General features: G+C 36.5%; 1 protein-coding gene and 1 pseudogene across 1 annotated transcript; one reads left to right on the plus strand and one right to left on the minus strand.

Annotated features, from left to right (window-relative positions):
• Nucleotides 1-3,230: 3,230 nt before the first annotated feature.
• On the plus strand, nucleotides 3,231-4,366 carry LOC149381268 (2-oxoglutarate-dependent dioxygenase DAO pseudogene; annotated as a pseudogene).
• A 2,796-nt stretch (nucleotides 4,367-7,162) lies between these two features.
• Nucleotides 7,163-16,844, minus strand: LOC149381269 (AP-2 complex subunit alpha-1-like). Its single transcript, XM_089630341.1, has 27 exons — nucleotides 16,398-16,844; nucleotides 15,263-15,394; nucleotides 14,636-14,761; nucleotides 14,325-14,387; nucleotides 14,145-14,242; nucleotides 13,836-14,043; nucleotides 13,189-13,260; nucleotides 12,995-13,087; nucleotides 12,372-12,473; nucleotides 12,100-12,197; nucleotides 11,704-11,785; nucleotides 11,533-11,621; nucleotides 11,349-11,454; nucleotides 11,211-11,276; nucleotides 10,872-10,978; nucleotides 10,687-10,791; nucleotides 10,465-10,585; nucleotides 10,149-10,331; nucleotides 9,773-10,012; nucleotides 9,322-9,402; nucleotides 8,968-9,132; nucleotides 8,798-8,884; nucleotides 8,586-8,711; nucleotides 8,344-8,424; nucleotides 8,185-8,256; nucleotides 8,010-8,089; nucleotides 7,163-7,728 (listed from the first exon to the last, which is right to left on the minus strand). The coding sequence occupies exons 1-27, from the start codon at nucleotides 16,527-16,529 to the stop codon at nucleotides 7,584-7,586; spliced, it is 3,060 nt and encodes a 1,019-aa protein (XP_089486467.1). The 5' UTR covers nucleotides 16,530-16,844; the 3' UTR covers nucleotides 7,163-7,583.
• Nucleotides 16,845-17,815: the final 971 nt, after the last annotated feature.

Consider the following 17,815-nt stretch of genomic DNA (forward strand, 5'->3'; position numbering starts at 1 on the left):
TTAAAGAAAATAAGTAGTCATAGTTTAGGATTAATTTGGATTTATTTGATTTTGGTCCAAAATCATTCCAGAAGTCATAGAATAGGAATAATTCCTTCTTTGTTTTGAGTGTCCGTTACTCCTTACTGTGTTATCTTTAACGAAATGCAACATGTAAGGCTGAAATAAAAAACGATTTAATTTTTTTTGCTTGATATTAAATGCGATCAGAAAAAAAAAATCAAAGAATAAAGGGGGAAAAAATCAAAGAGCACACCATTTTTTTTTTTTTTTTTTGCAGAAATTGTTTCCAATGACTTTGTCTCCTTTGACTCTGTTGAATTCAAAAGAATAACAGCAGTGAGAAAAAGAATAACAACAAAGATAAGGACTAAACTGTGTATACAACATAAAAATTTAAGGATTTATGACGCCATTTTCCCTAAGGAATATAAGAAATAGTAATCAAGAAATTTGCAAATGTATTTAACAAATTTAACGGTACATATGAACAAAAAACATTGATTTGTTAAACATTATTTTCAACCCATCAAATCACCACGACTTCAATCTAAGGTTCGACTTCTCGGGGGAACCGACCGATAACTGGCGAACCGGAGATGACCGGGAGGGTAGAGACCAAAACCGTTTTTATTCCTAGAAACCGGTGGGAACCCGGTCGAACCGGATCGGATTCCTTTGGACCGGATTTTGTTGTATAAAAGCGTAATTTGGTCTACTTTTCGGGAAAACCTAGCTTCCTGATCTCCATTTTGACGAAACCTTAAGCTCACAGTTTTCGTTTCTCCAAGAGCACATCTGCTCAATTTTTGGTCAAATTTTCCGGTTTCCCTCACATTCGTCGTGCTACCCGTCGGATTCCAGTCGTCGCAAGGAAAATTTGTCAACTTTCCGAGGTACCCGCGAGGTAAGCTCACTCGGATTTGGAATATTTTTTTTCTTCATTTTTTCCTTAATTTTGTGTTTTAATCCACGAATATGATGATGAATTGATGATTATGATGATGAAAATGTTGATTTTAGATGAGTATGATGATGAATTGATGATTATGATGATGAATATGTTGATTTGAGATGAAGATGATGATGAATTTTTGGTTATGATGATGAATTGATAATTATGATGATAACTTGATGATTATGATGATGAAGTATGGCGTCCGACCCGATACGAATGTAACTATTGATGGAAAATTGGATTTTCAAAATTTGTCATTGTCATAATTTCGTTATTTAAGTACAAACATGACATTCTGAAAACCAAATGTAAAAACATGTCATTTAGTTCAAGTTATATATATATATATATATATATATATATATATATATATATATATATATATGTGTGTGTGTGTGTGTGTGCGCGCGCGCGCGCGCGTGCGTGTGCGTGTGCGTGTGCGTGTACGTGTGCGCGTGTGTGTGTGCGTGTGCGTGCGTGTGTGTGTGTGTGTGTCATTTTTCGATACTCTTATCATTCATTTTAGGATCAGTTACTTAAAATCCTCCTGAACTTTTGCATCACTAACAATTTGCCCCCGCAATTTTGATTTGTATCAAAAGTTTACCTTAAACTTTTAAAATATAACAAAGTCCTTCTTCTGTCTAATATTTATCGGTATTAAAACAAAAATGAGGGTAAATTGGTCAAAACTCGTATTTCTTCATAATCTTTCTTTTTTATCATTAAAAGATAAAGATAAAAATATATACAAACACTCGATCAAACAGCAACTGACTTTAAAAAAACGGATCATACGCCGACTCATCACCACAATCGAGAGAAATCAAGTTCTACACCATTCCATTGTCTCCGCAGCTGGAAAACCTGAACATCCACGTGAAGTTAATGTGCAGCTACGGCAGAAAAATCCTCCCTCGTCCTCACGACAAATATTTTGCTTCCATAATCAAATAGTCATAGAAGCTATTTTGTTCATATAATTTTTTTTTTTTTTGCCAGACTAACACAACCACCGCGACGAAAACGAGAAGCTTGATTATGCTAGTAGTGTTGACGTCGTGCTCGGAGAGTCATATGGCAGCTTGGAAAGTCCAAAAATCTGTTATAAAATTAACAGAAGGATGAGTTTTGAAATAAATTATAAGTTGATGGTAAACGTTTGATATAAAATAAAATTTCGGGGCAAGTTGTTAATTAATCTTTAATTTTAATAGTGTTTGTCACATAATAAATTATGACTAACAAAATTTGCAATTTTATTTGAGACAAATAAATAATTGAAAATTACAGATTTTGATGATGTGACAAGGGAAGTAATTATTTTATAATTTATATAATATTTTCAAATAAAAAAATTTAAGAGTAACTCCAATGCATAAGTTGCCAAATTTTTACACATAATAAAAAAAAATTATTTTTATTCATCCATATCATCAATTGTAGCACCTTGCATAAAAACCACTCCAATGATGGTAGCACCAAAATGTGGTTGAAGTAGATCTCACTCTATCCAAAAGTTTTGGTGTATTTATTATTTTTATTTTTTTATAAAAAATAATAGGCATCGGTGCTAGAAAGTGACACCATTGTCACCTACGATACTAAAGTGTCCAAAAAATGACATAGCTTTGTTACATAAGCAATAAAGCAATTTTGATTTATTAGAGTGAGTAATTGGTCCAATATTGGGGAATAGAACTAATATCAATAAAGAAATAACTTCTCTAAAAAAAATTCAAATTTAATAGATATAGATTTTGAAAGTATTAGAGGGACTAATTGGTCCAATATTTACAAAAAAATTATTTTGCGTGATGTCCTTAGTGAATGACGTATCATGCATATAGGTATTTACTACCACGACTAATTTTTTAATGTATATCTGTATATATCATACCTATAGAGGGTTTATATACTATGAATAGAAATATCTATATATGATCAGGTTCACATATATAACACATACATTGATATCATGTGTACTGTGTACATGTTCTATATCACACGCAGTAATGAATATCATATGCACGTATCTACCGAAGAGAGATATCATATTTAGTATTATATCGTACGGTAGTAATTAATATCAGAATGCATGGATGCGTCTAGATAGAATAAACTAATTAGATAAGTATATGCCGTGTCGTATCTGATATGTGTATATCTAAAAATCTATTTATATATAATATATGCATACATACATATAGATTATACTACCACAAATTAAGCGAAAGAGAAGCAAACAAAGGTGACGGAGAAACCAAAGATAATGGAAAGCGGCAAAACTACGTTTCCAGTGATTGACATGCAAAAGTTCAGAGACTCGGAAATGGAATCAAGCAAGAAGCTGAGAGAAGCCTGCGAAGAGTTTGGAGCGTGCAGAATCGCCAATCACGGGATTTCTCCGACTCTGATGTCGGAAATGAAAGACATTGCCAGAACTCTTTTCGACCGTCCGATTGAAATCAAGAGGCGAAACGTCGACGTGGTCCCATCAAGCGGCTACGTGGGACCCTCCCAAAACAAGCCATTCTATGAGGCCTTAGGGTTTCACGGATTGGACTCCCTCGAAGCGCAGATCAACTTCTGTGATCAGCTAAACGCTAATCCTCGTGAAAGGTACGTACGACATCATCATAATATTTTTTGCAAATTGCTATTGCACGTAGTCTCTCTCGGATCAGTAATTAATGACTTTTTTTATTGTTGTTAAATTTGTCAGAGATATCATACTAAAGTATAGTAAAGCAGTTTCCGAGCTGATCGTCGAAACGAGGATAAAGTTGGCGAAGAGCCTTGGAGTATCGAGTGGCGATTTATTCAAGGGTTGGCCTTGTCAAGTAAAAATAAACAAGTACGACCTCACCGATCAGCATCTGGGACTGAGAACCCACACCGATTCGAGCTTCTTCACTATTCTTCAGGACGACGAAGACATCGAAGGGCTCGAAGTGATTCGCAAAGACACCGGTGAATTCGAGGCCGTTCATCCTTGCCCCGGCACTTTCTTACTCCTCATTGGAGACCTGGGCAAGGTAAGTATAATTATATAAATAAATAAAACAGCATGATGACGTGTCATAGTTGGAGGGATACATGTAGGAAATAATGTATATTGATGCAAATTATAACCAGGCTTGGAGCAATGGGAGGTTCCACAGTCCGATCCACAGAGTGAGAGGGAAGAGAGCGGCGAGAAGAGTTTCGATAGTGACGTATTTTTTCAATCCAGATGACGTGGCAATCGAAGCCCCTTCGGAGCTGGTTGATGAGGAACACCCGAGACTCTATCTTCCCTTGTCTTACGAAGGTTTCAGGACGCTGCGCTTGTCCAAGAATATGATACTCGGCGAAGCCCTCGAGCTCGTCAGAATGCCAAGCACATCTAATTGTATTAGTTCTTGATGGAAAGTTGGGTATATATATATATCCCTGTAATGTAAGCATTTCTATGTTGTGATCTTGAATAAAACGTCTTTGTGCTCTTGATTTAAATGTATGGCCATGTCAGGAATTGAATCATGGGGGACACAATATTTTTTGTAATAATATTAATACAATAAAATCATTCAACTAATTACAAATTTGGGAAAATATCAACATTATCCCCTGTGTTTAATCGAAATGCGAGTTTTATCCCTTCGATTTCTAAAAATATCAGACATATCACTTCAGTTTAATATAAATGATATATACCTCCCCTAACAAAATGTTCTATTACAAATATCACCATTTTCGTTTATTTTTTACCCAAAAAAAAAAAAAATTGAACACCCCAATATACATTTAATGAAATAATTTTATATTTTTTATTCTATATACAAAAAAATTAAATTAAAAAATTTCTTTATAAAAAGTCAAGGATTTTTTTTATAAAGAGAGATTTTGATTTTTTTTTATATAAAATAGTAAATAAATATTTATTCTATTAAGGGTATTTTGGGGAGTTCAAATTATTTTTTTGTAAAAAATAAATAAAAAGTGTGATATTTGTAATATAACATTTTTTAGGGGGGCGTATATGTCATTTATATTAAACTGAAAAAATATATCTGATATTTCTAAAAATTAAAATGATAAATCTCGCATTTCAATTAAACACAAGTGATACTCTCGATATTTTCCTTACAAATTTTCATGTAGAATTTTCAAGTTACAAAAAGTGCTTGTTGTTGGGTCAGATTTCAGAAAACCAAAATCTTGGGCCCCAAGCCTGCCAACTTGTTTTCCTCCTTCCCACGCGCGCGACATTCCGTTCCCGCGAACGTGCCTTCCACTCTCCCGCTTCTTCTTGCCATTTTGGGCCAAGTGGGTTCCCTGCCCACATTTCTCCTTCCGCCCAGGGCCATTTTCTCCTCGCCCAAGAAAACTTTTCATCAATATTTCAAGCCGAACTCAGCTGGGCCTAACAAAATAACTCAAAACTCTTCAACACACCTCAACAACCCTATGCATTCCCTCATCACTTTACCATTCTCTCTCAAGAAAATAAAAACCTTGGTAAACTCATATCAAATTTCTCTCACTTTTCACACTTGATTTTTTTCTCACAAATACATTTGAGATAAAAAAAAAAAAAGGAAAAAAGAGTGAAAAATCACTCCACTCACACAATAAAAACACAAAAAAGAGAAATAATCTACTTCCATTCTCTCTAGAATGACAGAAGAATTATTACTATCTCTCAAACATTTTCTCTCACAAACCAAGGCTAACGAAGCCAAACTATATTTTTCTCTCTAAAAGTGTCCAAGAGCTTGAGAAATCAATTCTCATTCTCATGATCTTCAGTTAGTAAGAGGAAAATCTCATCGACCCACTACACAATTCAAGGATCCTCTGAAGCTCTTGGGCGCGTTGGAACTTTTCTTAACCTTCATCAAACCCTTTAGAATCTTGAAGAGTGATTTCTCCTCCCAAAACACGATTCAAAGATTCTTCTGAAGCTCTCGAATGCTTTGGGCCTTGTCCTAAACTTCATTGAGCCATTTGGAATCTCGAAGAGTGATTTTGGACCCATCCAAGACTAGTCACGTGACTATTCCAAGCACACCACGTGTCCACAAGTGTTTAATCAAAAAAACGGCTTAACATTTTGGCGCTAGAAAGAGGGGATCCCGAGAACAATCACGGGCTCTCCGCCAGCAACTCTTTTCTCACCGTGAGGAAAACTTCAACAACAACCTAAGGAATTTCATTTCAAGAAGCGGTGCAATAAGATCTCCACGTGCCACCACAAAGCTCTTGGGCGGCATGCCACCAGGGAGCCTCACGCCATGACAAGCTCTTGGCCGATGTGCCAACGTGAAACCCCGCGCTACGTCGGACTCATCGGCAAGCCACCTGACGAGACAGAGTACCCGATGGACGGCGAGGCGACGAAGCCCAAGCCACGAGAAGAGACAAATTACTTGACGAACTTCTCCGCGAGGCGACGAGATTGAGTCACGAGACAGAGTCCCCGACAAAGATCTCAGCGAGGCCATGAGGCTCGAGCCACGAGATGGAATCTCCGACGAACCTCTCAGCGAGGCGACGAGGCTCGAACCACGAGGCGGAGTCCCTGACGATACCGCGATCGAGTCTCTGAAAGGCTTTCCCGTGGCCCCGAAAATCTCGACCCCCGTGGTTTAGGGTCGCTCGATCCTAATGATCTAGTTGCTTAAGGCACTTGTGGCTCCAAAAAGCCCGACCCTTGTGGTTTAAGATCGTTCGATCCTCGTGATCGAGTCGCTTAAGGCCCTCGTGACTCCGAAAAGCCCGACCCTCGTAACTTAGGGCCCTCAAGCTTATACGAGTGCCATCGGATGTGTCAACCTGCTCATCTAAAAAAAAAGGAGAAGATTGAGATATTTGATATTGTTGCAAGCATTTTCAGCTTGAATGATATTGAAACTGAAAAGGGGTTCATTAGTATGGCATTGTGGACCAAAACTGACATTTTTTTAGCTACCTTCTTTTTAAATGAAATAAGAAACAAAAAAATGGCATTAGCATTTGCCATCGTTGCTCACGGCTCACGTCCCACGGGTATGAACTTATATGATATTAATCGTCATTTTTATACTCTGGACTATTGCATTGAGATATGGTATCATAAAAAGGAATACAATACGTCTTTCCAATGTCTAATATAGCTCTCACTGTAATCAAACACATGGTTACACTCCATTTCGTTGTCCATTGTACTAGTTTGCACCATTTACACGTACAACGGTAAGAAAAGTACTGTTCATAGATTAACATTACATCTAGTCTACTTCATGCAATATATCATACATCGATATCAAATTAAGTATTACATCAACCAATTCACTAACCAGGAATGGAAAGAAAAAAAAAATAGAAATGGAGGAAATTTTTGAAAATAAAACCCTCGGAAAAAAAAAACAAAAAACAAAATAAAACCCTATCGCACAGCTGCAATGCGCAGAAAAGAATATCAAAACCTGACCGACCCCTCGAAAACTAAACTCACAACACAAACGCCGACTGTATATTTTTCCAGGCTAAATTTCCGACTACACCGCGAGCTCTTGCCATTCACACCGTGTTCCAAACTCGAGGTATATAGTGGGGTTGGACACTGTATAAAATCCGCTGAATCAGGTGTTGACTTGTGTTACAGAAGACCTGCAAGCATCGCCCCAGGATCGGACGCTGATTCGATCGGTAGCGGCGGCGCAGCCACTGCCTGGACAGGTGGCGGTGCTCGCGGGCCCGACGGTGGCATTATCACTAATTGCTCCTTGATGAACTCCTTCAACCTGCATTTAACATCCCATGAATTTTGCTTTAGGGTTGTTCTATTACCACCCCCACAATAATAGCTGCCTATCATACATATTAGAGCAAATTTATGCAGATAGATATTAGTCTTTTAGGAGACACACTTGTAGAAAATTATGCTGCCCCGAAAATAATTGTTAAACACACTGTAACTTGACAGTTTTAACCATACATTATTGTATTTGGCTATCAAATAAATAAATTAATTAATTAACATAGCCAAACATCAGATTTTCTGTATTGAAGGTATAGTACGTACTCGAATGTGAGTGCAGGGTCGCCCGAGCTGATCGTCATACGCAACTGGGTTCTGTCGGCTGGATCCGTTTCTATTCGAATCTGATGCGGCATAATTTGAAGTAGGTTGTCAAACACAGAAACAATATGCTTCATCTTTAGAGCTAATAAATGGACAGTTTTAATTCTATGCTTACCAAGCAGAGCATGCCCGGTGTACTTTCCGAGTAAAATGTGGTGCTTGCGACAATATTATTTGGATTCGGATCCTGAACAGGAGAGACCCAATGTGAGTAAGCCTCTTAGACAGCACGGCTCGAAAAATCGCAACAAAAAATGGTGAAGAATAGACTTACAAGCCCTGAACAAACTATTAACCGCAAATTGTTTAATAGATTAGTCATTTCTGGAAGTGATAGTGGTTTTACACCCCTAATCTGCACAAGTGATCGCGAAATGTATCAAAAATCAAGTGCAGTAATAAAACAAAATAATAAAACTAAGTTACTCTTTTTATTAAAAATTCAATTCTCCGGTAACGGAGCATATATGTATACTTAGGACAAAAGGTCTTAGGCCATCGTATGCTGACTCATACCACTTCTTGGAGCTTCAAAGGTGGTCCTGAGACCAATCTCCATTGGGGAAAGAACTCTTCCGCGGATACAGTGATGGGATGAAGAAATTTGTTCAAGACTGCTGGGAGGCGAAGCTTCACATTGACCTGCAGAAGCAGATAATGAGACATTTTCAATTTACAAAACATCAGCTCTCCAAGATGGAAACTACAAGCAGAGAATTTAAAATTACCATTTTGGTTCCAAACATGTAAGAGAAGTCGAGAACTGCCACATCCCTGCTTGGACGTAGATTCGTAACTTCAAGCGGACATTGCACCTATAAATTAAGAGATATATACAAGATCACGATCTATATGTGCATTGTATACCAGATTACCACAACATACAAATTGTGTTTACCTGTGCCCTGGGAGGAATAGTTTCCGGTACTAAAGATAGCTCAACCTTCAAATGTGACGGAGGCAAAATTACGGCATGAACTGAGTCGAGTGGAGAAGTATTTTTGTTTCCCAAGAAAAGAATAAGGCGTCCATGATGCATTCGCCAATCTGCTTTTATGCCAATCTAGAATACCACAAGAAGACAATATTTATGGTAAAAAGCGTTGCTCCATGGCTCAGTTAAAAGAGAGACATTTAGAAGTTTAATTTTACGATGCCCAACGAATACAGATAAATTCATCAATAAAAAACGAAACACCTGTCTGATGAGAGAAAAAAAAATATACAGAAAATGGAAGTACAATTGATGGACCTGGATATACGGATCCTCGTAAAGAACGCCACTATCCTTCAAGCACAAAGCATAAAATCTTTCTGCAGTATTTCCTATCGGCTGCAAATGAGATCAAAACATTAGCGAACAGACAATTGATCAAAATTTACATCTTGTGATAAAAGCATGTATATCAATCTGATGAATTTCCGACTACAACAGAAGCTCTCTCATAACACATAATGGGCAGTCTGTTGTGAATACCAGAAATATAAAACAAATGTGTGAAGCAACGGAGTGGAAGCACAGAGATATAACAACATGGCAAGGAAATTTAGATGTTCGGCTATATACAAAACAAGAGTCGAGAACAATCAACCAGTCCTTGTAAATTCAAAGGGTCAGTACGTGGAACACCTTCCAATTCCACCAACACCTTCAAACGCTAAGAAGCGAGTATCAATGGTCAAGATAGAGGCCGAGAAAGTACCTGCACAGAATTCTGTGGCTCGTCGACAGTCACTATGGCCGCTGTATCTGCTGCATGATCTCCTTCCAATCCCGGGACTACATTATGGTGAGACTGTACATCACTACTTGGAGGCCCTTCAATAGCCAGAGGACCCAATAGATCACCAAGAAGATCATCTGAAGGTGGTTGTGGTTGTGGGTCAACTTTACTCAAAGCCCCATTTTCCCGGGTCAATTCTCGATCGGATGAATTGACATCCTGTTATGAAAGAAATAAAGAGCACATTAAATTCCATCCTTTCAACGTAATTCTACATATGAGGAGGAGATAATGTCACCCTCCTAATTATACAGCAACATATAATCAGGAAAATAACATAGAAAACAGAACTAACCTCATCGTTGCTGACACTAGGTATCTTTACTAAACTAAGCTGGCCAGGGAATGGCGTCCCGTTTGCAGGACGTTGCTCAGTTACAACTAAAGCATTTGACATTTGCTGTTGGGTGCGCAACTTGATTGCACTTTGTTCAGCAGTATCAATTTCAGTGTCTTCAGCCTTTTTAATCAAAGATGACTGATTCAAATGAAAATATATTATTCAGTGAGAATAATTCCGGAGATGACTTTGATCGATACTTATATCGTACAAAATGAAGCTATAAAATCACAAGTAAGCTGATTAAGAAATGGACGAAGACAACTCAAACCTGTCGCTCAGGGAACTTGGGCATTTCAGCCAAGATATCCATCAGCACAGCACCTTTCCTACTCAAGGCAAAATACTCTGCCGCTCGTTGCTGTATTTCAACATCAATGCAGCTTTCATATCTAAGAGAGAGAGAAAATGTTTGTTATGTAAAGAAACCTTTAGAAAGAGTAAATTAAACTCCTGAAATAAACAAATATATAAGAATATAAGTGAATCTCACTTGTTGAATATCAACCATATCTGATTCTGCAGTTCGGCATCTGGAGGCTGTGTGTGCATCAAGATCTTAGCATATGTGGAAAGAAGAATTGGTATTGTAGAGGTTCTGCAAAATAATAAAAGTGGATCAACATAGAATACTTGAACTACGATACAGTGGGCGCGGGGAAGCGTAGAAGGGCTTACGATACAGAAGGAAGCTTCTCGTGTATAATGCTAAATAAATCTTTTGGGCCACATCCAGGACGTCTCGCCAATAAGTGCCCGAATTCTCCAATGAGATAAGCACTTACCTGTCATGTGCACATTCAAAGCCCGGTTAAAACTTGACTCATTCAGATTTAGACACATGTCATCATCAAAATAAATCATGCACTTCATGGAAATATAAGTAATCACCACATAGAACCACCCAAATAGAGCTTAGGTTCTGTTTTCAAGCATGCGCTGACTATATATATATATATATATATATACAAATACATATATTTATATATATGCATAGGAGCGTGGTATATTACACACCTTAACCATTGTCTCGTGTATAGCTGGTTTGTCAAGATAATCCCTTGCTTTTATTGCTGCATATGCCTGATCAAAATTGAGACGTCAACAATGAATTTTAAAAAGCATTAGACTTAGAGCTGGAATAACAATAAACACCTGTAGGTCCTCGTTATTTGTAACAAACTGCACAACCCGAAACCAGATATCATCGCTCACAAAATCTCCAGCCTTGTCAATCAATTGAAGAATCACATCAACGTACCTGAATGATACGGAAGTGAAACCAACTTAATATGAATTATTATGTGATGGCAAGTTGTTTTACAAGAATCATCCTTACCATGATAGGTCAGGAGCAAACTTCTCCGCAAGAATAGCAGCTTTTAGTGCAAGTTCTTCCCGCATTGCAAATTCTGCAGTGCTTAGATACTACCAAAAAAAAAATGGAAGTTATTGGCACGTCATCGTTTCAATTGGACAGAGATCATATTTCAGTCTGGCAGTGGCGTACCTGCAATATTTCTTCAACTATATCCTTGGCATTTGAAACGTCACACATACCATAAAGCAAATCTAGGGCTCTCCTACGAATACTGAGGATGAAATTTGATTGTTAGCGTAAACACTTTTTTTAATAGAGACTCCCGAGAACAAAAATATAAAGCTCAAGTTAAAAATATTTTATACAAATCATATTCGGAGTAACTGGTCGTTTCTACTACATTAATCACCTTGACGTCAAAGCACACTAAAGCATTCACCCAAATTAATGGACCTTTTAAATCTGTGTATTAAATTAGCTTTATAATTCCAACAATTTTTTTTAGATTAACTATCTTTTATCAGCAAACGGGCCACTGACGATGACCTAATATAATGTATGATTCTGCATAATGACAAAAATAACCTGATATCTGGATCCTTTAACGACGTGATAATTTGAGCCTGGTGTCTCTTAATAATATCTTGCACATCCGTCACCATCAACATGCGACTCATATTCTCCTGCAAGATGGAAATGAAGATATAGCCAACTATACAGTAGTGACAAGTTTTATGTTCAAAGACTAGATGTATGCAACTACCTTTTCGCATCATCTGATAGCAGGTTCTCCTTAACATAATAATAAGAAGAAAAAAAACACGGAAGAAAGTACCAAGGCAATTCAAGAAACTCACCAAACCAAGATACCGAATATTCGGTTCTCGCACAGCAATAAATTTTCCGAGAAGTGCAACGCATTGAGACATCATCTCTTTCTCAGCATCCAGATGCATAACCTGAAACATGCGAATTATGGTACAAAAAATGAGGCACATGCTAGCTGTACCGAATTCGATAAACGTCTAAAACATATTTTATAAAATAATATATCTGAAGCTTCCCAAACACAACTTTGTTTAAAGCTTTTATTGCAAGTCAAGCGTTTTGATGCACCAGCAGACTTAATGACGCGAGTCCTAGTGGCCAGAATCCTTAACCTTTTGAAGAAATACATGGCTAATAGGAGAGCGCGAGAGATTGATATTGATGTGTTATGCTTATATTCTATGCATGCTAAGAATGCAAATATGTAACAGAGATTCAAAATTACATGATGCATACACAGGAAACACATATGACAGTTTCACATGATCGAGAGACAACGTCTATTAGCAAGTTCACGTAATATTTTAGCAAAAATGTTGCGGATACACCTACAAGGACAATGGCGGATTCGTCTACAGAATCATAATCAAAATCTTATAATAGGTCAGTTAAGAATATCAAATATGCAGGTTACAAGATGAATCAAACTCACCAGAGCTAGGGCCTCAAATAGAACAGCGTGTGAAGCATTGTTCTTGTTTACGTTTTTCACAACATCGGTACCCATCAATATCCGTTGCAACACCTATGTAGAATACTCGAAGGTGTAACTAGAATACATGAGTATCTTACCCAGAAAGAATAAGGTCATAAAATGAACAAAGATAAGTTCCTTTAGAGAAGAACCTCAAACAACGATCTTCTAGTATTTGGATCTTCAATGGTAGGAAAATACTGAAGAGCCCTCATTGTCTTGACCTGCGATGACCATATATTGATGAGAAATAATATCATTTCTTGCACTATCCAAAAATCCTAAGTCATTCATGGTCATAAAAAGAGATTCATCGGTTTGAGTATCTTGTTTCCATTTAGCTAGAAATCCTACGTTGGTCCCAAAAAAAAAATGAGTTCCAATTTCCAAACTACTTGGCAAGTTATGAGTGGCAAAATAGTAACCAGCACTCTCTAAGGGTCATAAATTGGTCTAAATTGTATATAATGTAAACAAGAAAATAAATGGGCTCTCTAGATATATAGCCACATGAAAACTCAAGTTTTGCCGTATAGCCAACCTTTAATAAATTTTAAGTAAATAGCCACGAGATTTTATTAACAAAGCCAAAAAGACATTAATAGTTGTAAATATTCATTAATAATTGCAAATAATCATTAGACTCCAAGGGAATAAATGGAATGCTAAAAACATCCAAACAGTTCCACATCTCCATAATGGCTATTTACTTAAAATTTACAAAAAGTTGGTATTTAGCAAATCTCTAAATTTGGGTGGCTTTGTTACTCAATTAATTGATATATAAATAATTATAGACCTGAAGCCAAGGAGATGGGATTCCATAGTAAGTGTACTCTTGAGGCACATCCTGATTCCTGGCAAGCCGCTCCAGTATTTTAACACATTTTGGAAGAGAACTCCAGTAAGCTTCATGCTGATTAGACACAAGGGAAACAAGAAGACTCATAGAGGATGTCAAAACACCAAGATCACGCTCATCCAAAAGTTGTGCCATACGATCCGCCCTATAACAAAGAAAAAGAAGCATATAATCTTTAGTGGGTGACACAGCACATAACAATACTAGTATTGGCTCCTTGTGAAGGATGTAGCACATAAATCATACCATCCATCTACATTGACTACGTCTGGATTTTTCCGGTACAAACGTAGCAAACATAGAGCAGCCTTCTTTCTAACAAGTGGTCTGCAGCTGCTTGATATCTAATCAAAGATCAACATAAGGAGAAATCATCTGCCACCATCTGTAATGTATTATTACAAAATATATTCCTTAATCACTTACAAGTAACTTCTGAACATCAGGTGCCAATGACTCGGCAAATTCTCTCCCCCCGATGTTCCCAACCTATGGAGAGAAGAAGGGACACATGGTCACAGTAGAACAAACTTTGAAACACACAGAAAAATGACATAGCTTTAAAGAAAATGGAAGTTGAAGAGTGTACTGCAAACTTCAACAAAAACTCATCTATAATAACGCTTGAAAGTTACCAAAAAAATCATGTGCTTGAAAGACAAGAAATGACCAAGAATTTCCCAGAAAGGAATAAAATTTAGAAGGGGAAAATAGACTCCATTAAGTAAATTGCATACCATTGTCAGTGCCAGACATTGGAAAGTTTCGTTCCTGCCAATGATATCATTGCGTACTGTATTTATGGCTAATCTCAGAAAATCATGGTTCTCATTTAGCAAGCACGATGTGACAATGTAGCCGACCTGCAGCCAGTTAAGCGCAAATGAATTTCAGTTCCATGAAAGCATGTGTAAGTACACATAAACGAATATTAGCACATCTACAATGCAGGCTGAAAATGTATTTATTTTTCACCCTCAGTCAAACCCGAAAATCATTTAATGAAGCATGAAATCTTTTGAGTCAACGAAGTAGCAACCAAAGGCTTTGAGCCTCAGGCCATGTGAGATGCTATCATAAAACTGACGGAAAATGAACCTCCCCTTGTAGACTAAAATGCTTTAGAAACTGCACATGCGCCAACTTTGAATGGATGACTATCAATAAGCATTAAATATTCAAATGGTCAACGTGACATCGAAGACTACACAATGCAATTATTCAAGATTTACGGCAAACTGTGTAATGCAAATTATATCAACATAAATAAAAAAATAAAAAAATAAAAAAATAAAAAAAAAAAATTTAAAAACCATGTTCCTGCAGAAAACTTTCAGTGACCAAAATAGTGAGCTGATACTTACCTGCTTTTCTGGATACTTTGGTGCAGATATTAGGGAAACCGCTTCCATGTGACCAAAATCCACGTCATAACCCAGCATATAAATGTAAAGCATTTTCCAAACATATTTCTTCTTTTCGTACGGTGACAACCCCTGTGATGAGATGAGAACAATAGTTTCAGTACCATATAACCTAGATCACTGCTAAATGCCGAACAATAAAAATAAGTACACATATCACAAGACTACCAATAGTAATAAACTAAGATCCGCCTAGAAACGTGTGGGATTAATACACATATCACAACCTCAATATAACTCATTCCCACCCATTAATGTCTTTCTGTGACTATGAGGATGCCCACAAAAAATACCCATGATATCACAAAATAATCTTATTTAATGTTCATCACTTTCATAATCAAATGTCTATCCCACAGTTATCCCCATTTACAACTCTCTTTTTTTCCACGCTAACTCATAAAGATCAGATTACGCATCCACCAACATGTTTTACATGCAGATCAGAAAACTGGTACTTATACTCTTTCAGATTACCCAACCCTGATACTAAAAGCTTTGAGATATCAAACTCAAAGCCCACAAAAATTTAAATAGTAACCTTGCTATAATTTTTTTTTTCTTTTTGAACGATGCTAGGCTACGCTCAATACTAGTCTAACACACTGTGTTCTTCAGACTCCTAAAAGGTAAATGCCCAATTAGCGTTATATATGGTAGATACCGTAGTAATTGAAACTAAATGTCTGTTGGTTTTATGCCCCGTCTATGGAAAATGAACAAGAAACATAGATACTACACTAATTCAGCAACACAATGAGCATGTGTTTATCCAAACCACGACTTTCTTTTGCCAATTACAAAATTCGAGCTAAAATCAACTCTATTCTACCTCAACCAAATGCAATAAGAAACCCGTGGAACACTAAGGTCTTATACTCCCTTTATGCCAGCTACAACATCATTAGCTCGAAATCCTAACAAGCCAAATTCAGACACCTACGCACACAGTTCAAGCAACATGTACAAATTTACAGTGCAATCCCATAGGAAAGCGAAATCGAACCCTATGCAAAGGAAATAACCAGCGAAACAATTAAAAAAGACTAAGTTTCAAAAGTCTAAGAGACCTAACCTTTTCGTTCTTGAAGCGTGTACGGACATTGCCGAGCTCTTTGTCTACGCGAAGCCTCTCTTGCTCTTTGTTCTGGCAATTTCGAACGTCGCTGATGAAGACCGAGAGACCTCTCATGCCTGACAACGCCATGGATTCTCAGATCCAGAGCCAATACCGAATCGAACGAAAACGCAAATTCCCTTTATCTTCTTCGTCAGGTCTTATAAATCACAGATCTTCCTCTTCGTAGTATTTGTTCGAAACCAATAAATTGGAAACGTTCGATGAAGCTAATCCGCTTTGTCGGAGATCAAGAAGCTCCAATTTCTTCGTCGGGGCTTTGGAAATGGAAAACTCAGAATTTTCAAGTGAGAGAGAGAGAGTCTGAATCTTTTTGATCTAGAGAGAGAAATTGTGTTTTAATGGTATTTTACTCTAATTTTTTGTTTTTTAGATTTGTATCTGTCTCTTTGTTCAATATAGTTTCGTTTTCGATAAATAAATAAAAATAGGTCTTTTTTATTATTTCTAGAGAGAGAAAGAAGGTGGACTAAGACAAAATGAAATAAAAATAAATAAATAAAGCGATCAATTGGTCAAGTGGGCAATAGATGACTTTAATTTACCATCATTCCCATTTCCCACCTAATGTCTTTTTCTTTTCTTTTTTTCTTTTAGGTTTTGTGTTCGCTAATATTTTTTCTTATATATGAATGTTTGATTATTAAACTAAATTTGTAACGGATAAAATTTGATCAAATGAACTCCAAATTCTATGGTCGAGTCTAATCTCCTAGCATCATTTCTATGGTTGAGTCTAGTTTGGCACATTTATAAAGCGAAACTATTTTACTTTTAGAACTTTTATTTTACATATAGCATTGATCTCGAAATTGAAAAAAAAAAAAAAAAATTAAGAACTTACCTCGTTAATCAACTAAAGAACATACATAATGGAATATGAATGCACTATCTTATATTTCCTGCTACCTATTTTTACTTAAGAACTGTGGCTAATAAATGATTTTTAGTGCAAATTAACATACTAATTAATGTCTTGAATAATTAAAAAAATCTAGCTGTAAATCAATTAATCAGTTTTTTTTTTCTGGGAGGCATTGCATCAATGACTCTATGATGAATTTTGTTTGCATCACTAACTTCTTAACTAAATTATTTATTAGGTCACTTTTCTATTTTAATGAAACAAATCAAGTATCTAAATACTCTTTCATAAAAAAAAGGTTAAATAGAAATCAGATACTTAAAAAATCAGATTTCGTACTTTTAAAACTTTAAAAAATCACAAATCCTTCCTTAATTAGTCTTTTATCATCTGTGCAACCACAAACTTTTTTTCATTAGTCTTTCATCATCTATGTAATCACAATTTTTTTTTTCATTAGTCTTTCATCCTATCTAATCTCAAACCTTTC

This window comes from Urtica dioica, chromosome 11 (assembly GCF_054948205.1).
Source record: "Urtica dioica subsp. dioica isolate 48M chromosome 11, U.dioica_male_clone48M_v1_H2, whole genome shotgun sequence".
Classification (NCBI taxonomy): domain Eukaryota; kingdom Viridiplantae; phylum Streptophyta; class Magnoliopsida; order Rosales; family Urticaceae; genus Urtica; species Urtica dioica.